Here is a 23,541-nt window from a genome sequence, read left to right as displayed (position 1 = left end):
ATTGACGCGTTTCTCTCGTGGGCGGGCTGTCTCGCCGGCTGGTCAGTTCTACTGATGGCATGTCATCCACACTTGTTTCCTCGCCTACGCTTGCGCGCTAGGAGTCTTTTCCTTCAACTGCAATTCTATTCCGGCCAACTTGATTCATTTTAATCAACCCTGGGTTAGCTACTTCGAGAAAGCCGTAACCGATTTCCGTGAATATCCTTGTTCAACTTCTCCAATGGCTTCGGTGCCGACGGAATGTAAACTGTAACCATCCTTCCTTTCGATTAGATTTCTAGTTTCTAGTATAGGCTAACTTATGAAAAGTCGCCGCCGACATCAGAGACTGATAGCCTACTGAAGAGCGTTTTCGAAGTTACCGACACATCACTGACTTTATACGTTTGTGAAATGTGTGCTAGCTACTATATCTGTGTAAAACTGTAAGTTGTTGCAGATGAGCATGAAAAACAGTCCTGTTTTGCTCGAATACAGCTTAAGTGGTGTGGTGCTTGATGCAGTGACGTCGATTAGGTATCTAGGCGTAACGATGCGAAGCGATATGAAATGCAAAAAGCATGCGTGGGCGGTAGTAGCGAAGGCCAATGATTGACTTCGGTTTACTGGCAGAATTTTAGAAAAGTGTAGCTCATCTACAAAGCAGCCCGCGAATAGAACCCACTCTTCACTACTGTTCGATTGTTTAGGACACCCAACAGATTGGATTAAAGAAAAACATCGATGCAATTCAAAGGCGTGCTGCTATATTTGTTATCCGTAGGTTTGATCAACGCGCGAGTATTACGGAAACCCTCCGTGAACTCAAATAGGAATCCCTAGGGTGAAGACGACGCTCCTCTCACAAACACTACTGAAATAGTTTAGAGAACCGGCATTTGCCACAGACTGCAGAACAATTCTGGTGCCACTTATGCACATATTGAGTAACGACCGCGTAGACAAGGTATGAGAAATCAGAACTCGTACCGAAGCATATAGACTGTCATCGTTTTTCCACCCCTCCAATTGCGACTGGAAGAAGAGAGGGAATGACAAGGTACCCTTCGACATGCACCACATGTTGACTTGAAAGATTGTATGCAGACATAGATATGTATGCATCGAACCTGCGTACTTCCTGCTTGGAGGAACTACCTTTAACTGCTCTTCTCAGACAGGCAAAATTTTTATTCTTACTGTATAGATTACGGAGATGAATTTGTAAATCAGCAAATAATACAAATGGTTCAAATGACTCTGAGCACTATGGGACTTAACTGCTGAGGTCATCAGTCCCCTAGAACATAGAACTACTTAAACCTAACTAACCTTAGGACATCACACACATCCATGCCCGAGGCAGGATTCGAACTTGCGACCGTAGCGGTCGCGCGGTTCCAGACTGTAGCGCCTAGAACCGCTCGGCCACTCCGGCGGGCAGCAAATAATACAAAAAGACTACAAACAGTATATACAGATCAGCCAGAACATTATGAACACCGACCTATATCGATATAAACCCGTCCAGGCGATAGCAGCGTCACCTGGCGAGGAATGACTGTTACTCAGACACACGCTTGGTGCATGAAGTATCAATGAGCGTGCTGTCCGTGTGTAGAGTGGGTAAGGCGCGCGATCTGTCCGAATCTGTCCGAGGACAGATATGGACGCCCGGCAGGCTCAGCAATAGCATTTCGGAAACTGCATGACTTGTCGGGTGTTCGAGGAATGCTGTGGTGAGTGTCTTCGACCGTGGCGAAGCGAAGGTGAAACCACTTCCAGACGTCGTGGGGTTGGGCGGCCACCCTTCATTACAGACGTCGGACTTCGTAGGCTGCGCTGACTGATAAAACAGGGAAGGCGGTGAACTGTAGCGGAACTAACATCATACTTTAAAGCTGGGCAAAGTATAAATGTGTCTGAACACACAGTGCACCGAACACTCCTGACGATGGGCCTCCACAGCCGACGACCCATCCATGTGCCAATGTTAACACTACGGCATCGCCAACTACGACTGAAATGGGCACGTGACCATCAGCACTGGACGTTGGCGCAGTGGCAAAGCGTTGCATGGTCTGGTGAATCCCGAACCTTCTTCATCATGTTGATGAGAGAGCGCGAATCCGTTGTTTTCCAGGGGAACAACTCCTTGACATCTGTACTGCAGAACAGAGGCAAGTTGCCGGCGGCTCCATTATGCTCTGGGGAACATTTAGGTGGGCATCCATGGGTGCAGTGGAGCTCGTGCAAGGAACCAAGACGGCTAAGGAGTATCGTACACTGGTTGCAGACCACGGAAACCCCTTCACGACGATCATGTTTCCCGACGGCAGCGGCAATTTCCAACAAGATAACGCGCCAAGTGACAAGGCCAGGAGTGTGATGGAGTGGTTCAAGGAACACAATGGCGAGTTCCAGTTGATGTGCTGTGCTGGCTCTCAACTTGCCAGATCTGAATCCGATCGAACACATCTGGGATGTTATTCAACATGGCATCAGAGCTCATCACCCACCTTCACGGAATTTACTTTTGGAAGACGGCCAAGGTCCTGATGTTCAGGAAGCCGGGGAAAGACCACAGCCTCCCACAAAATTACCGACCCATCAGCCTTCTGAGTTCGCTCAGTAATATTGTTGAGAAGGTGATTCTCAAACGCATCATCTAGGCACTGCATAACAAATGACATCCTGAGACCGGAGCAATTCGGCTTCAGGAATCACCACTCCACAACACAACAACTCTTACGGGTCGTTGAACATATAACACATGGCTTCAACATAAACAAAGCTACAGGGGCGGTGTTCCTGGACATCGAAAAGGCTTTCGACCGTCTATGGCACAACTGCCTCATTCGCAAACAGCGACGCGGGATTCCCCGACGGGCTGGTGCGTCTAATTCACTCATACCTCACAGACAGGAGTTTCAACACTGACGTGCAGGGAAAACAATCAACACGACGCGGTATACACGCGGGAGTACCCCAGGGATGCATCCTAGGGCCCCTACTGTTTAACCTCTACATAAACGATCTCCCACCACACACAACACAACGATGGCAATCTACGCGGATGACACAGCCATCCTCGCGCAAATTTGGAAACCATCAAATATTACGTCACGCTTACAGACTGCACTCAGAGTGGCTGAGCCTTGGTTGAAAAAATGGCGTGTTAGAGTAAACGTTGACAACTGCGAAGCCGTTCTGTTCACTAGAAGACCGAAGCAACTGCGCAAACACCGATACTGCAGACCAATAACTCTACATGCACGCCCAATACGTTTCCGTGAGAAAGTCAAATACCTCGGTGTCTGGCTGGACCGGAAATTACTCTGGGGGGACCACATACAACACATGACCAACCGAGCTAGCGCGAGGCTCAAACAGCTCTACCCTATGCTCAACAGGCGTAGCACACTGAACAGAAGGGTGTCGAGATCCATGTACATGACACTTATGCGACCCCTGATGACGTACGCAGCTCCTGTCTGGGGATACGCTGCGCCTACACGCCTGCGCCGTCTGCAGCTCATACAAAACAAAGTACTCAAAATCATAAGCAATGCTCCACGATACACACGCATCGCGGACCTTCACCGGGAATACCGACTTGAGACTCTCGCGGAGGTAATCCACAAACTCACCACAAGACTATACAGAAACTCCAGACATTCGCAGAACCCGTTTATTCTGAATCTGGCGAACTACGACCACAACCATAGATGGAAACATAAAAGACCAAAAGACATACTTGTAAGGACCTAACACCTATGGCCAAGGTACAGGTGAGCCCCTGTTAATCAGACGCCATTACTGGATATCCAACTGTAATACACTGCCGAATAACTGGCACCACGCAGGGAAGCCGTACCGTACACTGCATGCAGACAAGCTCTACACATCCCCCACACAGTGAGATGATCTACGGCCGATCTCCCACTACTATATAACGATCTTGATTGTTCCAGGAATGTAGCGGCTGCAGCAACTGGAATACATCGCCATCGCTTGCCACGGTAATGATGCATGATACCCATACTAACAAATCCAATCTTGTATGAAGTATCGCAGCTGGTAAGCCACTACTGCTCTTACTACCCATCCCACTGTCGCAGAGGTTTTTTCCCACGGCACGAGCCTTGGCACTTTTTCCCCTCTGCTCTTCAAATCGCTACCCTCACTCGTGTTTCGTCCATTATCTATCACCTGATGGACCGTGTTAATGCGTAGTCTTAACCAGACGCACGGATAACATCACAGCCCAGCATCCTGTGATCCACTTACTAGATAACTAACATGTTGACGAGGGTGACAGTAGAACTTTTGGTTTGGTCACCACGTTGGTGCGGGCGTGGAGGGGCCCCATCTCTATGTTAGGTAATTAGGTGAACTGTGAGTGTCGATGTGGTGCCAACTCTTTCAAGCGATCTACCGAGACCTCACTGCTTCGATGCCACGACGGGTCGCTGCTGTTATCTGTGCAGAAAGTGGACATACGGGCTGTAAGGTAGGTGGCCATGATGTTCTGTGTGATCAGTGTGTTTTCCTTTTATTTTTTGAATTAGAAATGCATTGCAGACTTTGTGGCCAGGACTAGGGTGTAGACCACGTTACTGACCATGGTGATGATGGTCTTGATGGCCTCTGCGGTGGCGGTCTCGCTGCTGGCGGCGCCCACGAGCGCGCTGCCCAGGTACTTGAGGGTGAACGTGGCCGCCTCTGCCGGGTCGCCCTCCAGCTCCTTGCAGTTGGCCAGCGCCCACTCCTCGCACAGCTCTGCAACAACACAAAAGCGCGATCGTTAACCAACATTTTGCTATCGCAATGTTTTTGCTAAAGGCCTAGGCGTCGAGACAAGTCGCCTTCAGCACAAGCAAGCGAGTCATTTAGAAGCAAAGAGCAACCGATACCGGCAAATTGTTAGGCAGCAAACAGACCGATACAACTTCTGTAGCGACGCGTACCAGCGTATGAAAATACGTAGAGTGAAGCAAGCGCTGGTCATAATGGTGCAGTCGCCTAGGTCTCTGAACAGATAACTACGCGAATATACTAAAAACAGTTCACAGTTAAGAAACCAAGAGTCAGGGAAAGTCTCTAAAGGAACCCCCTTGAGTGCGAGGTTGCAAAGGGCCAACGACGTTTACGGCAATCGACGCCCTACATGTTTTCCACCGCACAATCACAATATTGGCTGCTAATGGCAATGGGGGCGGGACTGGAAGTATCCAGTGGTGAGCACAGCATGAGGCTATGGAGCATAGTTGAACTGCTTAGTCGACAAGTAACTCACTACAGTGTTACAGTGCTAGTGGCTCAAAATGGTTCAAATAGCTCTGAGCATTACGGGACTTAACATCTGTGGTCATCAGTCCCCTCGAACTTAGAACTACTTAAACCTAACTAACCTAAGGACATCACACACATCCATGCCCGAGGCAGGATTCGAACCTGCGACTGAAGCGGTCACGCGGTTCCAGACTGTAGCGCCTAGAACCGCTTGGCCACACCGCCGGCGCAGTGCTAGTGGTGTTGATATAGAGCAGAGCAATAGCAACGATAAACAAAGCAAACATTGCATTATACCAACAACAACAGTTGTCGATGTTGACATTTCATCAAAAAGGCATCCGAGGAATTTTGCAGAGCGAGAAAGAAGTGGCAGATGAACTACGAGGGTTATTCCAAAAGTAAGGTCCGGTTATAAAAAGAAAATCAAAACTAAAATGTTTTTTCAAAACAATTGTTTTATTTACATTCCTTACATCTTTATCTATTTTTCTACATAACTTCCATACTTATTTAAACATTTGTCACATCGTTCAACAAGCTTTTGAATGCCCATGTTATAGAAATCGGCCGCCTGTGACGATAACCAGTCCTTAACTGCTTCTTTCACTTCATCATCTGTGTCGAAGCGCTTGCCGCCGAGAAACTCCTTTAAGTAACGGAACAGGTGGAAATCACTTGGCGCCAGGTCCGGACTGTAAGGAGGATGGTCCATCTGTTCCCATCCAAATTTCTTGATCAGAGCTTGCGTTTCATTTGCAGTGTGGGGTCTGGCATTGTCATGCAACAACAAGATTCCAGACGACAAAAGACCACGTCGCTTATTCTGGATTGCACGTCGAAGTTTAGTCAGGGTAGCGCAGTAGGCGGCTTTATTAATCGTTGTTCCTCTCTCCATAAAGTCGACTAACAATACTCCACGTCTATCCCAGAACACAGTCGTCATAACCTTACGTGTTGAGATTGTCTGCTTTGCCTTGACCTTGACTGGCGATGACGTGTGACGCCATTGCATTGACTGACGTTTAGACTCTGGAGTGATGTGAGAAACCCATGTCTCATCCCCTGTGACAACATTGTCTAAAAGACTGTCACCTTGCTTATGATATCGCTCCAAAAAATCAAGAGCAAAAGCCATTCTTTTCATTCGTTGGGGCTCAGTAAGCAGCCTGGGAACCCAACGGGCACACAATTTGTGAAACTTCAAATGTTCAGACACAATTCTGTACAAAGTTGTTCTACTCACATTCGGAAAATGCATGTCTACGTCTGTAATAGTGAATCGGCGATCTTCACGAATTTTTTTGTCAACCGCATTGACCAAATCGTCTGAAATCACTGATGGTCGGCCACACCGTGGTTCATCGTGCACATTATTCCGTCCTTCATTAAAAGCTCGCACCCACTTGCGCACTTTACTGTCGCTCATTATGTTAGGACCGTACACTTCAGTAATCTGCCGATGGATTTCCGCCGCTGAATTGTTTCTTGCAGACAAAAACCGTATCACTGCCCTTACTTCACAGTCGGCGGGCTGATCAATTGTCTTAAACATTGTAAAGTGACACTGTGAACTACACTCAGCAACAGTAACAAAGCGAATGGCGGCGTTTGACGCGCAAGGCTTGCCGGGAGTCGGCGCGCATGCGTGTTTTGTCATTGGCGCCAAATTTCAATAGTTACGGCGAATCGGACCTTACTTTTGGAATAACCCTCGTATTACCGTTTCTGCTAGCTGATTCAGCGGAATGTATGGTGTACACGCTCGGCTATGTGGACAATGCACATGAGGAGTACAATGATGACGATACGCGCTCAACAAGTGAAAGTGATATTGAAACAGTTGTCAAGCCATGTAGTTCATCATCCTTGTTGGACAGGGAGCCACAGATGCCGTCTCCAATGAAACGTAGTAAAAGACAATCATTGTCCAAGGAGCAGATACTAAACATAATTACCTACATTGAAGATCAACCGCAGCATATTAAAAAAATACAAAACATTATGAACAGATTTCGAATAAATCCGCAGCAGTATGACCGTGTAGTGCATAAGAAAACCTACGGCATTCAAGACAGGACAAGGCGCACTTGTTACAAAAACTGGTATTTGCCGCGTTTCATACATGCTCGATACCACTTGCAGAATGTGCACGATAGTGATCTACTAAAATATGCACACCAAACTGAGCGCTACACATATTACAGTGATTTTAAGTGAAAGCAGTGGATGGTTGCATAACTGCAAACAGTGCTACAGAATTGGAAGACGTAACATAACTAAATTTCAAACAATTTTTCAACTTGACGGTGCGCAGAAAACTGCGAAATCGGCCCTAAAATGTATAGAATAGATAAACTTATCCCATCGTTCAGTAGAGAATTTGTTTTCCACTCCAACTAATCGGGATTAGAAGAGGAAAAGGATATGAAAAGAACCCTGGAAATTAGAAGTACCAAAATAGTTGTATGAAGATCAACTAACGTCAATGCCTTATCCCATTCGTATACAATTATGCCCATTGTTAATCTGGATGGTAAATTGGCAGGAAATTTATTTATTGTGGTTCGAGAACGATTCTTTCTCTAGCGCGTGATCTTGCAAGGGCAGCAGAGTATATTTACATCACAGCAAGCAAGAGTGGGAAAATGGGCTGAAGAGAACTACATCTATGGTATGAGTACTGCTTTTGGCCAATAGCTGGTAAAAATAATTTGCTTTTGCTTTACTCCTGATCTGCGTATAAAAGTCATATTCTTCTAGAGCAAAAGTGTGACATTGCAATTCATACTACCTGGAACCAGTGGACAAATTCAGCCTCTGGATGTTTGTTTTTTTCCGTGCTTATAAAACATATTATCGCACTATCTGCAGATACGCCTTACAGGGTAGCCAGTTTCACGATAAGCTCCACGACAGACTGTTTTGCATTCGGTTTCAAGACATCACATTCCATCAGTTCTCATCATCCTGTTAGGCTGATATGATTCTACTTGAATTCTTTAAGAGTGGATACCTAGCTGAACGTCGTGCACGGTTCATAACTTCCGAGGAGTTCGCCTTCGATCTTGACGGTGCGAACCTTTGTGATCACTGTGGCGCGCCATTTTTCATTCGGTGTTCATGTTGCAAGTGAATAGTTTGCTTTGAACATTTCTTGAATGTCGATGAGGTTCATTTTGTGAAGCGTAATACATACATCTCATAGAAGGCTGACCTCAGCACCTCCAAGCACTCATTTTCTGTGGCCATCCTGATGCACATTGTGTCATTAGCCGCTAATATTTTTCCTGTCATAATTGTTAACACAACACTTTCACATGAGCTTTACTAAAAACTGAGCTTGCGACCCTTACACTGAAGGGGTTCCAGTGAGTATTAATAAAAAGACGCCATAATGCCCTAGAAATCAATAACAAATACAGTTTCGCAGTAATAAGTGGGGATCGCGTTGTACCCCAATCAACCCCATAAGTTTTGAAAAGGTATAAATAGCAATTATAAATCGTAATGGTGTCGATCTTAAGGGTCGGTCGATCTGTGGTCCCTGTCGGTAGCAGACAAATACTTGAGGAGTGTCCTACCTCAAAGTCAGACACAATGTAGTTGAAATGTTCAACTTTAAATGGTTCCGTCTATAATATGTGTGCGAGTAAAGTCAAGCGAAGAATTTCGTATTCCTTTTCAGCTGTGTAATGATGATAACCCTATTATGTTGTGATGTAGCTGATATTGAACTGCTGTCGACACAATGTATCGATTCCTGGACTTGTAAAAAGAATGGCACCTTCCTCCTGCAACACGTTACTGCGGATGAATATTCTAACTCTGTTTAGTTGTTCCCGGCAGTAGTTGCAGATGGAAGTCTGCGCTGGGAAAACTTCCAGAGTAAACCCTAACAGCCTGCACTCAGTGGTTCACTAATAGTTGGGAGAGATGCCTGCTTACCTTATCTTCTTTGTCTTGTCAACATATATAAACTGAAGTCCCCTGCTCTGTCCTGTCTGTATGTTTGGTGTAACCTTGGGAACTACTGTCAGGTTTTTGATCTAGTATTGATTATTAGATTGATTCATAAGGAGAGTTCGTGTTCACAATTTATAAATATTTCCTGGAAATTAGCTGAGCTATCATGAATTAAAATCTGTCGCCGCTGTGAAAACGATGAAATTGCTATCTAGTAGAACAGGCGCCGCAACTCTAGAAAGCAGTAAAGGTTGAGCGCTCTTTGGGTAAGGTCTGGTGGTCTATTGGTAAAGCATGAACTTGGAAATATACATGCTGTGGGATCGAATTCTGCTTTTCAGTCTGTCTTCTAACCCAGCATTCAACTCCAAATAATGTGGAGATTCACCAGAAACAACATGTGGTTCGGATTCCACTTTAAACTGTAGGTCACTTTGCCAGTTTGGGTAAATAGAATAGGGATACGCTAGTCGCCATAGTGGTGTCCAATGGATAAACCTGTACCAGGCCATTAAGCCACACTAAATTACTATTACCATGATTTATACATATCTTCTTCATCTATACATTTTATAAATTAAACTCTCCCGCCACGTTTTTCTATCTGTATGTGGAGGGTCAGCTCAGGAACCATTCTAGCGTCTGGGAGGAAGTGTAATGTGTAAGCTGACTCTTCCTGGCACACACACACTCGCCCTTCTAACGGCAAATCTCTCCATGGTGCACAATCACTCTCTTGTGGCTTCTGCCACAATAGCTGGAGGAGCATCTCTGTCTCTCTCTCGTGCCACTAAACAGACCCGTGAAGCGAATTTGTGTGTCCTGTTGTAGGGATGAGCAAAGGTAAAAGTGTGCAGTGGTGGCTTTAGTAACTCACAACGAGGAGGTGCCAATGTCATGGCTACTCACCAGTTATTGTCCTCCAGCATCGAATTGGTGAGGCATTTGGTACACCGGGGCCCGTCTATCGGCTGTTACAATCATCGATAGTCGATGGCGGCCTATGTCACTGAAAAGTCGTTGCCCATCCCAGTTGACCCTAGCACTGGCGGCTCTCTCTACATTATAGGCACACAGTGGCCTTCCCCATGGTGTCGCCCGAGATGCCCAGGGCTTTCATCGTGACATTACAGGTGCTGCACGAAAACTAAAAGACCTTACTTCCATATGTCACACACCTATCTGTTTCTTCTCATAGATTATTAATTGATTTAATCACACTCGCACCCGTGGAGGTCTTAGAATAAAGCCAAAAGCCAACGAGAAGTCTTAGACTATCGATGTTATTTTCGTCACAACCCGTCTTTGCCTTATACATATTTATATTTGACAACGAACTACAGTTTCAAATGTGAAAGCCTTTACTCTATGAAAACAGATAGATGGGTGTGTGACATATGGAAGTTTGGGTCGATCCAGGAAGTGTGCTCGGATGCCTAAGTGATAAGGCGACAGCTTGCGATAATCGGGAAATCCGGGCTCGAATTCCGATCCAGCACAAATTTTTACATGTCCCTTTAGGTAGTACATCTATACCCTCTGAGGTGGACAGGCGCATGCGCAACGGTGATATTGCATGGACGCCCTCTGTCAGAACGCAAGCTGGCGGAGTTAAATTTCAGTTGTCAAAGTAGTAAAATTAACTGTCGCTGGACGTGTCATAATAAAGTTCTCAAAGTAATAAAATTAGCTGTAGCTGGACGTGTCATTAAGCTTAACAATTTGTCTTTCTGAACATATCGGAGGAAGCACCGGATTACCAAGCCGTACCAGACAGACAGCCGCCCTCACTATTAATAAGATCTTCCACCAAACGTATTCTTGCAACTGAATGCAGAATAATCCATAGTACGTCTTGTGGACATACAGCATTGGGCTATCACTGACTTACTGCGAAGCAAAAGGCGAGTGTGGCGCTCATGTTCCATGTATTTTTCATGTACTATGTACGTGGTCGTACCAATGTAGGGTTTGCCACATTGGCATGGCATTCTCTAGACCCAACCTTTCGCCTGACCAGATCATTCTCTGCCGAGCCGAGAAGAGCATGCGTTTTTGTAGGTGGCCGGAAGATTATTTTAACTTGATGTTTCTTAAGGATTTTGCCTAATTTAGATGAAATCTTTTACGTGTAACGACTAGTCCAGAAATATTAATTTGATTGTTTTGACATCCGAATTTTAAATCTGGAGGCCCACAGTTCGACAGACGGCATGCACGCAATATCACCATTAAGCATGTGCCTGGGCGGAATAGAAGGAGCAATATTCCACGCATGACGCTGAACTTGACAAAGGGCGGTCATCGTCTTAAAATGAATGAACATGAACCAACGCGTCAATTTTCTGTATGAAGTCAGCGACGTGCGCCAGTAGTCTCCGGTGTAAACACACCTGAAGATGGCTGAGTAGTTTTGAGCCGAAACATCGTGGCAAAATGTCGGCGTCATCTAGGTGCTAGCTGGAACCTCGTGAAATACTCATTACGCTGTTCGCAGTTGTTTATTACTATCGCCTTTGTGAACTGTAGAAACAGTAAGACACTGAAATAGTTTGTGTCTTCCTTGGAGAAATATAGCTGTAGGTGAACGATGGTGTTTCAGTAGTCACACCTAGTGGAAAAAGTAGTACTACACAGAATCTTTAACAGTACGTCTCTTCATCATTGGTATAACTGAACTGGCGCTAAGGATAAATTTCTACTTTGCCTCTCCCGCTTCCTCCCACCCAACTTCTGAGCCCCTGCCGACAGCAGCCCATTTTTTGTTTAGTCCTGGACGTTTATTGGCCTTAAATTACATTTTCCGTGAGACATTATAAGTCTCTAATTTATCTACGATAACGTTGGAAGCTGAAGAAGTGAATTAAAATTTGTGCTGCAGCCGGGACATTTTTTGTTTTTAAATCTCATGTTTGTTCGCTTTCGTTCGTTGCATCTGATCGGGGCGGACGTCGTAAGACACCCTTTTTTTAAAGTTCGTTGTTGATCGATTAACTCAGTTTTTTTATTACAGAGGGCAGCTAACTCTCTGACCGAACACGCTGAGCTACCGTGCTGGCATATAGCTGCACGAACTACTCAAGTCAAATACCCTCCCCAACACAAACTCGAATTCACATCTCCCCTTGTATTGTCACTATTACCAGGGCTCTCCGATATTGGAATAGCACCACAGCATTGGACATAATGAGGAAGTGCTGTATTACATGTGATCGTATAGATCTTAAATTAAATTTTCCGTGATTAATTTAAGATCTATACCATCACATGTAGTACAATTCTTCCCCATTACGTCCAATACTGGGGTGTTATTCCAATGTCGGAGAGCCCTGGTAATAGTGATAATATAAGGAGAGGTGTGAATTGGAGTTTGTGTTGGGGAGGGTTGTTGACTTGGGTAGTTCGTGCAGCTATGTTAACCATAATGTTGTGGTGGTGTAATGGTCAGCATATCTGCCTAGCCGGCACGGTAGCTCAGCGTGTTCGGTCAGAAGGGTTAACTACCCTCTGTAACAAAAAAACTGAGTGAAAAAAAATAAGCATAAGACTCGGGTTCGAGTCCCGGCCGCAGCGCAAATTTTAATTCACTTCTTCAGCTTCCAACGTTATCGAGATAAGAATGACATGAAATGTAAGCACAGAATGGCTTGCCGTAAAGGGTGACGAAGCGGGGCGTCTTCGCTGGTTATCGGTGTTCAGTTCGAAATGAGACTCATCACTGAAAATTCTTCTCCAGTCAATGAGATTCCAGGCCAAAGACGTTTGGAGACGTCCTGGACAGTGGTGGGATTCCAACCTGACTGTCGCTTGCCATAAGGCCCGACAACCGTGAGTGATGGTCTGGGATGCTATTTCTTATCATAGCAGGATCCCTTTTCGTCGTGGAGAATGTCAAATCAAACACCTTTCAGCCGTTTAAATTTCCAGTGGACTAGGTTTGAATGTTAGTCTAACAGTTGGGAGGTGACTTTTGAAGTGATCGCTGTCTCAAGTAGAAATCTGCAGATACCAGTCACTGAATGTTGGCCCCTATTTTGACTGGACCAAAGGTGGGAATCTCCCTATACCTCGGTCAGGAGGCCTGAAGATGGCGTAATATACCGCCGAAACTGGTAGCCAAATAAAATAACAATGTGGAAATTTAGACGTCTGAAACGTGTTTGATTTGACACTTTGTACTGAACAGCCGAGGTCCCGCAACCATCTGGGAAAAGATGGACATAAAGAGACCTTTTGGTTGTCATCTGCGACACCCTTACAGCATAGCGATACGTGTACGATATTCTACGCCCTGTTTGATGCCTTTATGGCAAGCCATCCTGGGCTTACATTTCAGCAAGATGATGACCGCCCGCACATGGCGAGAGTTTCCACTGCTTGCTTTTGTGATTGCCAAACCCTACCTTGGCCAACAAAGTGACCAGATCTCTCCCCAACTGAGAAAGTTTGGAGCATTATGGGCAAAGCCTTCTAGCCAGTTCGCGATTTTGACAATCAAACGCACCATTTGGACAAGATCTGGCACGATATCTCTCAGGAGAACATCCAACGACTTTATCAATCAATGCTAAGGTAAATAACTGCTCGTATAAAGTCCACAGATGGACCAAAGAGTTGTTGACTTGCTCAATATGTGAAGCTCTTTGTCTTGAATAAATCATCCAACTTTTCTGACAGGCCACTTCCGTAGTAATACCTGTCAGGCACCTCCCCTTTCATTTTGTTTTGGCGATTATCATACAGTTTCATTCGCCCTTGGTGTATCTATATTCTCCCTGACTGATATTAATCTGATGGACTATTAGGGTTAGGGTAAACCACTGATTGATCTCACCGTGCTTTCCTGACTTGAGTAGCAGTAGTAGAATTAAACTCGGCTATAGAGACAGAGTTTTGGACGCTGGAGGTGACCACCGCATTAGGGACAGCTTTAGAGCTTTCCCCGAGCAGCAAGCGAATTCGAGGATTCTTTTTGTAATCACCGAAGCGGGCCGTGGGCATGGCAGGGCAGTGGTTTATGGACCACCATTCTGACGGTCAGCCTCGTTCCTCTGTCCGCCAAGCAAGAGGGTGGGAACGCCGTGGCTGAATGCGAAATGACACTTCTTTAGTAACTGGCATCGCTGGGCATTCTGGCGCCGGTTCAAATTGGGTTCAAGTGGCTCTGAGCACTATGGGACTTAACATCTGAGGTCATCAGTCCCCTAGAACTTAGAACTATTTAAACCTAACTAGCCTAAGGACATCACACACATCCGTGCCCGAGGCAGGATTCGAACCTGCGACCGTAACATTCGAGCGTTTCCGGACTGAAGCGCCTAGAACCGCTCGGCCACCGCGGCTGGCGCCGGTCTAACTGTTTTATTAGCGACTGGACGCGGTGTGGGAGCCTGATCCCCTTATCCCGTGTGCGGGTCCAAGTAAAGTGGCGTCAGGCTGGCACCCGCCTAATGTGTTTATTACAAGTACAGCATACCCTGTGAGACGGGAAGACGAATTTCTCCGGATGTCGCGTTTTTATCTAATAAGTTGATTCATTCAACGCGCCCCGCCAAAACGGCGCCAACAAAATCGTTTTATGGTCGAGACGGAGCTTCATTTCACTAGGAAGCTTCCCTCATGTTGTGAAATACGCCGGGGGTTTGGGCTGCAGGACCTCCAGGTATTGTGCGCTGCTATTTTCGGAGAACAGAATGTGTATTGCGCTGAAGTGATTGGTTGAGGAAGGTCGGGTCTCCTTGCTAGAAATGATTGGCACGGTAACCACTGCTGGGGCATGATAGGTTTATTTGAGGACATCCGGGGTAACGGGATTTTTGGAAGGTTTTGAGCAAAAGAGAGAGGCGTGGACTTGCTGCTCGACCGTTGCGGAGTACAGTCTCTAGAGCTCTTCCGTTTCTACAAAAAGAGCAGACGTCCAGACACCCGAGCAAAACTTATATTTTCGCGGACATGAGGCCATCACCGGATGACATGGGGTCATCTCCCGCAGTACGACGCTTCAGCAACGCCCGCACCCCGACAGCGTCTCGCCTTTCACCGGCTATATCGGCAACGTTGCGCAGCTTCGGCAAATTCAGAAGCCTGTCAGTGGTTTTCACGACCACCTTTTTTCATAGAAGCCTTCTTCTCGCAGTTGTCACTCCCAATGTCCATTGCATGCTTAATTATAGTTTGACGCGAGAGATCAATCAGTGGAACGATACAGCACAGTGTGCTTGCCTAGACTGGCATCCTTCCACTCACAGTAGCCAGTCTCGTCTACACGTAAATTCCAGGTAGGTTTCTCAAGTCTATTGCCAACCATACTGAATTCGTGTTAATGAAATATTACACATTTGAAGTTTCTGTTTATATGTTTGTTCTCTCTTGACCTTGATATTAGATAATAAATCTCTTTGTGATACTATAGGTCCTTGTTATTAATTTTTCAACAACACCCATTCTCATTCCCTACGATGTCATCTATTTTGTTGTGGGTTTGAAGGAAATTAGCTAATTTTATGACAAGTTAGCCAACTCAGGGGTCATCCACATTGGGGCCACTAGTCAGATTTCATTGCCCTATTGATAGCCGCGGCGCCGCGCGGGATTAGCCGAGCGGTCTAGGCGCTGCAGTCATGGACAGTGCGGCTGATCCCGGCGGAGGTTCGAGTCCTCCCTCGGGCATGGGTTTGTGTGTTTGTCCTTAGGATAATTTAGGTTAAGTAGTGTGTAAGCTTAGGGATTGATGACCATAGCAGTTAAGTCCCATAAGATTTCACACACATTTGAACATTTTTTTGATAACCGCGGCACCTCTTGGATGTGGTGGTTACGACTTCGTAGTCGTTTGGCAGACGGCGAACTGCCGCCACCAGAGGCTAGCTTGCAAATGAAACGTTTTTTTCTGCAAACATCACAGCTGCTGATTTCCATCCCATTCGGGTAATTGCTTCGAGGTGTCTTCTCTTTTTCTTTTATTTCTTTTTCTGAGTGTATTTTGAAAATTTGTTATGGTCCGTAGAACGAAAAAATATATTATTATCTTCTTGGATCACTGGGGAAAAGATGCTGCGATTATGCCACAACTCGTGGTCATTTTAATTTATTTCTATTTCAGTACTTTATCTAATATGTTCATTCATCAGTGATGCACTACGTTGTCGGAGAAGAAATGTAGAAGTGTAAGGAACAAAGTTGGGTGGGTCTAGTCCGCCCTCAGGTTCACCGTAGATTTCAGGCGCACGACGTGCGCTGGCAGGCAGTTCTACAGGTAGGAGGCGAAGTTGGCGTCCGCACCTCGGCAGAGGCTGGGAGGAACGCCGCAGGGCCACCGGCGGCCGCTGGCGCTGAGACGTAGCCGTGCTGCGCTGCGCTGCGCTGGATCGATAGTTCAGTGGCAGCGGCAGCGGCGTGCCCTCAGCCGCCTCGCCGAGGTAAACACCCGCCTGCGCCGCCTACTTAACTCCGGGGGGGGGGGGGGGGGGCGTCGTGTACGGTCCATTCAGCTACCCCTCTTCTCTGCCCCTACATGTCCCGGCAGCGATTTTCATTTTCTGTTTTTTAGGCGAAAGGGGAGACGACGTGCGATTCGTTCACGGTGGATTTTTGTGGCGGTCGTTTTTCATTTATGTAATCTACTTCTCTGTGACCTGTTTTCCCAATATTCTTCCATTCATGTTTTATTGTGTGTGTAAAGAAACTACGAATTTTGTCGAAAATGTGAGAACATTAACTTCCTCCGACGTAAACGCTTACAAGATGTACTATAAAATTAATAATCGTTCGGATTAACATACGCTATATATTATAATCATTATACATGTGCTCTATGAAGGAGAAAGGATAATTTCGAATGATATGCTGTGCGACAGGGCTCAGTCAGCGATAGCATACCGCAGACTAAATGCTCGGTCCCAGTCTTAACATATACAATCACGGCACTCGCAACGTAGTGCATCACTGTGAGAATTGTTACCGTCTGACAGTTGGAACAACACTAGCGCCCCTAGCGACGAGAATGTAACCGTAAGATTAACGTTAGGTTTTTAATCAATTTCCTTTTTAATTAACGAAATAGTTATTATATGTTTGCGTTAGAAGCATTAGTAAATTATCGAGAGACGTAAATTATCGTGAAATATATGTAAAAAGATACGAATCTCGCTGATTCAGGCCGATATTACAGTATCTTATATCTTTGACAAAGATCTTCGGCGTGCCGCTAAAAAGGAGTATTACACTGTCTTCATATTTTTCGTCAAATTTCAAGATGGCGGACGACAACTTGTTATTATGCGCTGCATTTGCTAGTACCGCAATTGCATTGTGTGTGTATTGAAAAAAAAAAGCAGCGGAAAAAAGGAAACATACTTGGATGTAGTCCTAGGTATTACGTCGAGATAATAAAACTATTCAGCAAAAATTGTTACGAGAGCTGCAAGTGGAGGAAGTCAATCTTAATGTATAAATTACTTACGAGTGGATGAGAGTGTACTACAGTATCTGTTCAGTAAAGTGGCTTCTCGTATTACAAAACAAAATACTCTCTTGAGAAATGCTATATGTACAGAAGACAGGAAAACTGTGACACTGCGATTTATTGATACGTGAGAGAGCTACTCTAGTTAACAACGCAGCACTCGAACATCACATTAACCAAAATAATTCCAGAAACATGTGAAGTGGATTATAAAGCACTGAAGGGGGAATATGTGAAGGTAAGTAAATGTTCAGTACGCTATATGGACAATAAGAACTATTTTTAATCTTGAATAATTTAATTAATGGAATTAGTGCTCCAACAATTACAAAATTAATAAATAGTACGAAACATATGAAGCACTTTTTAACTTGTGGAATCCAGAACTCAAAAAACGAACAAAGTACAATGGAAAGCTAAGAAATAATTTTTTACTTAAGAGTGTGACCACTAGTTCGCGGCAGGCAAAGGTCCTGAGTTCTAGTCTCGGTGCGGCACAAAGTTTTAATCTGCCAGGAAGTTTCATATCAGGGCACACTCCGCTGCAGAGTGAAAAATTCATTCTTGTTGTAAAGGGTTTGCCATCCGGCGCGTATCTACAGTTTGATTAGTCGAGAATTCTGTTAAAAAGTGTTCCATGTACTCCGTTGTAACACTTCGTATCGGGGATACCTTTCGTTTCCGGCCCTATGTTTATTAGGTTTATTTGCATGTTTCACTGTCGTATGCTCGCTCCTTTCGTTTGTACCTACAATAGTCAAACCTTTCGTTTGCACCTGTAATAACACCCCGTACATGAAGAAGCGAATGATAATTTTTACTCCGAATTTTGGCCTCAGCAAGCCCGGGAGTGATATGTTACAGTGTTCATACACGCATGGAAAAGTCGGGAAGAGCAGTAGATTTGTGAGTATCTGTTGTTGTTGATGATGATAATGATAGACGAGGCCGTGTTGTGCAGCGAGGGCACTTGGCGCCGGCGCCTGCCGGCTGTCTTATTGTTAGCCTGAGTCGGCAGACTTTGGCCACCGGACGCCGCCCACCACGTCCGTGCCGGGCGCTCGAGCACGGGCGGTCGTAAACCAGACGAGCGAGCAGCCACTGGCAACTGCACACAATGTGCGCCGCAGCGTCACACCAGCGGACTACTGGTACCACCTTTCTGGTGAATCATCAGCAGACACATTGCTGGCCACTAAAATTGCAACACCAGGAAGGTTAGCAAATAAGTAAATCGATCAAGAAGTTTTCGAGATTTATGCTAAAAACTCTCACTCATTATACACTGAAGAGCCAAAGAAACAGGTACACCTGCCTAATATCGCTTAGGGCCCCAGCGAGCACGTAGAAGTGCCGCAACACGACGTGGCATGGGCTCGACTAATGTCTCAAGGGAATTGACACCGTGAGTCCTGCAGGGTTGTCCATAAATCCGTAAGAGAACGACGGTATGGAGATCTCTTCTAAACAGCATGTTGCAAGGCATCCCAGATACGTCGAATAACGTTCATGTCTGGGGAGTTTGGTGGTTAGCGGAAGTGTTTCGACTCAGAAGAGTGTTCCTGGAGTCACTCTGTAGCAATTCTGGACGTGTGGGGTGTCGCATTATCCTGCTGTAATTGCCCAAGTCCATAGGAATGCACAGTGGACATGAATAGATGTAGGTGATCAAACAGGATGCTTAGTACGTGTCACCTGTTAGTCGTATCTAGACGAATCTTGGGTCCCATATCACTCCAACTGCACTCGCCGCACACCATTACAGAGCCTCCACCAGCTTGAACATTCCCATGGCGACTTGCAGGGTCCATGGATTCGTGAGGTTATGTCCATATACGTCCATCCGCTCGATAGAATTTGAAACGAGACTCGTCCGACCAGGCAACATGTTTTCAGTCATAAACAGTCCAAGGTCGCTGTTGATGGGCCCAGGCGAGTCGTAAAGCTTTGTGTCGTGCAGTCATCAAGGGTACACGAATGAGCCTTCGGCCCCGAAAGTCCATATCGATGATATTTCGTGGAATGGTTCACACGCAGACACTTGTTGATGGCCCAGCATTTAAATCTGCAACAAGTTGCGAAAGGGTTGCACTTCTGTCACTTTGAACGATTCTCTTCAGTCGTCGTTGGCCCCGTTCTTGAAGGATCTTTTTCAGGCCGCAACCGTGTCAAAGATTTGACGTTTTACCGGTTTACTGATATTCACGGTACAGTCGTGAAATGGTCGTACGGGAAAATCCCCACTTCATCTCTGCCTCGGAGATGCTGTGTACCAGCGCTCGTGCGCCGGCTATAACACCACATTCAAACTCAGTTAAATCTTGATGCCTGCAATTGCAGCAGCAATAACCGATCGAACAACTGCCCCAGACATTTGTCTTATATAGGCGTGGCCGACTGCAACGCCGTATTCTACCTGTTTACGTATATCTGTATTTGAATACCCATGCGTATACCAGTTTTTGGGCGCTTCAGTGTACATTCATTATGTGTATATGTTTATGTACCGTAAGTCTGTGTCCGTCCAAACGTTTGTTAGAATATAGTGAAAAAATATGAAGTAAATAGGTCAAGAACATTTTAAAGTTTCTGCTAACGAATTTTTCCATATATATATATATCGTAGGTAGCCTATATGCGTCCGAATATTTGTTGGAGCATCGTGTGAAAATTTAATTTAAATTAGTAAAATACTTTTCGATATTTTTGATAGCAATGACAAATAACAACTTGCCTTTCTATAGTAGCATACGTAATAGGAAGAATGCACGATGCACGACTCAATTTGTTGGATACCAACACTCGAGGTGCTGGGCCTGTAAAACGATGACGGATGTAATCCGGCAACAATCGTTCTCGTCGGAGCCTCCATACACATACACACACACACACGCGCGCGCGCGTATCTCAATCGCGCTGCTCTACCAGAACCGAGATGCGTCCAAAAGACGTGAGGCCACTCCTGTGGCCGGCCGGTGTGGCCGTGCGGTTAAAGGCGCGTCAGTCTGGAACCGCGTGACCGCTACGGTCGCAGGTTCGAATCCTGCCTCGGGCATGGATGTGTGTGATGTCCTTAGGTTGGTTAGGTTTAAGTAGTTCTAAGTTCTAGGCGACTGATGACCTCAGAAGTTAAGTCGCATAGTGCTCAGAGCCATTTTAACCATTTTTGAGCCACTCCTGTGTACACCGTCGCCGCTCCGTGCACCCCTGCCAACACGCTTCTCTCTGCTGCTGAATGAAGGGACGCCGGAACCGTGCTTGCTGTCCTGTCCATCAGTGACTCTCCAAACACGTTCGCGCTGTCCGTGTGGATACTTGCAAACAAGACCATTTCCAGATGCAACGTACGTAACGCGTTTTTACCGTGGAATCCCTAATAACTCGACCAGCAATATCGTGGAACGGTAACTGCAATATGGATAGACCAGGATTTAGCCGCTGTCGAATTCTAACACGCACTCGTCGACGCTTCCAATTTTTGCACTGTCTTCTTACAAACAACAAATATTTAAATGCGACTATTGAATCGGAAACCTGATGCGTAATCTTTCACTGTGCGCAGAATGTACTGTATGTGGCGTTGTTCCGATGCACATTTTGCGGTTATGGTGAACAGGTACTCATCTGCATATACTGGTATGTGTGGCGTTTGTTACGTGCCGTGTTTATGGTGTTGCATTTTAAATGGCCTGCTTTGTAGTAAAGCACATTCCTCGCGCACACGGGAGATTTAGTGGATCGCAGATCAGCCTCCCTTGTAACGTCCCCTTTGGAAAAAAATATAAATTACTGTGCTGGTAAACCTCTTACGTTATTTGATTTTCAAACAGCTGAGCAAAACTGAACGTACTCAGACATTTCCCTCTTTACTTATTCCGATCAACAGTAAAGTGACACACAACATTTTTTTATTTTTTATTTTTTTTATTTTTTAATTTTTTTTTTAAGCGCAACGCAATCTGACTTTCAATAATCCCTGCAAAAGAATGGCCCTGACTAACAATAACATATACCTTTCATGAATCACTTACCTCACAAAACCGGCCGCGGTGGCCAAGCGGTTCTAGGCGCTTCAGTCCGCAACCGCGAGACTGCTACGGTCGCAGGTTCGAATCCTGCCTCGGGCAGGGATGTGTTAGGTTAGTTAGGTTAAAGTAGTTCTAAGTTCCTGATGACCTCAGATGTTAAGTCCCATAGTGCTCAGAGCCATTACCTCACAAAAATCTTCGTTACTCGAACTATTGCAATACAGCGTGCGCCAATATTGCGAGCTAAATAAAAGATTCTAACTACTGAAGGCACTAACTACTGATAGGCATAGTTAGCAAAAGAATGATTTTGATGGAGAACAAACACTGTATTTACCTTAATAGTGTTCAAAAGCCATAATATATCTATCAGTTCATGACATCCGGTCTTATAAATTTCGCCGGCCAGTGTGGCCGTGCGGTTCTAAGCGCTTCAGTTTGGAACCGCGTGACCGCTACGGTCGCAGGTTCGAATCCTGCCTCGGGCATGGATGTGTGTGATGTCCTTAGGTTAGTTAGGTTTAAGTAGTTCTAAGTTCTAGGGGACTGATGACCTCAGAAGTTAAGTCTCATAGTGCTCAGAGCCATTTGAACCATCTTATAAATTTCGTTTTCCTGACGGACACACGTCCAGATCCTCCGCTCTCAAAACTTTGCCATCTCTCTCCCCGCATCCACCACTGCTGGCGGCTCACCTCCAACTGCGCAACGCTACGCGCTGTTCACATCCAGTACACGGTTCCTTTAATTTCTTTGGTACTGTGCTCACAACTTTGTCAACAAACGATCCAAAGCCAAGTCGAAAATTTGATGGAATATGTCTCATGAAATCGACTAGTAATGTTCCGATGCTTGATAACTTATCCTTGTCATCTTCCATAGATTCTGAAAGGTCCATCAAGTAGTACAGATCAACGGGATAATCCTCTGCTTGGGCATATTCAAATCTGATCCGATAGGCCTGATTCAGTCTGAGCTTCAATGACACCCTCTGAGGAGCAATCGGCACTGCCTCGGAATGCCTCTCCGCATAGAATCCACCACCACTGCTGCTGCTGCTACCACCACTGACACCCTCTGTCCTATTACGCGTTATCTGGCATGCCACGGAGCGAGATGTGACCTTTCCAGTGTGCGTTGTGAGTGACGCCTGAGAAGACGTGGTTAGAATAGCTCCTCCAAACTTTCGGTACGTCACGGCGCCCAAGACACGATGCATCACCTCCGTGATCAGTTTGTAAACCGTAGGGCCCCACACCACTAAGTACCTGCTCATGGTTGCACGTGCTATATACGGGGTTACGCAGAGAGAAGACATAACTGTCGGAACGTGTTGGTCACGCTTCCTTCCATATAGTCCAAGCATTATGGAGGAGTGATTGCAAAAATTATTACCTAAATTTAAATGTTAAATAGAGTCTCTTTTTTATGAAACTTGACCCAAGATGGCGAAAATGGCAAAAAATTCTACAAAATTGCAAAAAAAACAGTTTTTCTTAAATAAGTAAAAAAGCTATAGCTCCTATCGAAAAACTTTAAATGGGAAAGATGTAGGGCTTAAAAGATTATCGATTAGCTTCTTGTCAGTATCGCTGCGCGGAGTGGCCGTGTGGTCAGGGGCGCTATGTCACGGATTGTGCGGTCCAATACGCCGAAGGTTCGAGTCCTCCCTCGGGCATGTGTGTGTGTGTGTGTGTGTGTGTGTGTGTGTGTGTGTGTGTGTGTGTGTTGTTCTTAGCGTAAGTTAGTTTAAGTAGTGTGTAAGTCTCGGGACCGATGACCTCAGAAGTTGGGTCCCTTAGGAAT

The 23,541-nt window shown here is 45.6% G+C and overlaps 1 protein-coding gene across 1 annotated transcript in view; it reads right to left on the bottom strand.

Moving 5' to 3' along the window:
- The window catches only part of LOC126458125 (low density lipoprotein receptor adapter protein 1-like), a 203,539-nt gene that overhangs the window by 50,305 nt on the left and 129,693 nt on the right, over positions 1-23,541 (bottom strand). The window contains exon 2 of the mRNA XM_050094959.1: positions 4,607-4,764. Within this exon, the coding sequence (XP_049950916.1) occupies positions 4,607-4,764 (158 nt within the window). The remainder of the gene's footprint in view (positions 1-4,606; positions 4,765-23,541) is intronic.

Source organism: Schistocerca serialis, chromosome 2 (assembly GCF_023864345.2).
Source record: "Schistocerca serialis cubense isolate TAMUIC-IGC-003099 chromosome 2, iqSchSeri2.2, whole genome shotgun sequence".
Classification (NCBI taxonomy): domain Eukaryota; kingdom Metazoa; phylum Arthropoda; class Insecta; order Orthoptera; family Acrididae; genus Schistocerca; species Schistocerca serialis.
Note: the sequence above shows the minus strand (reverse complement) of the source record. Positions and strands in the feature narration are given on the sequence as shown.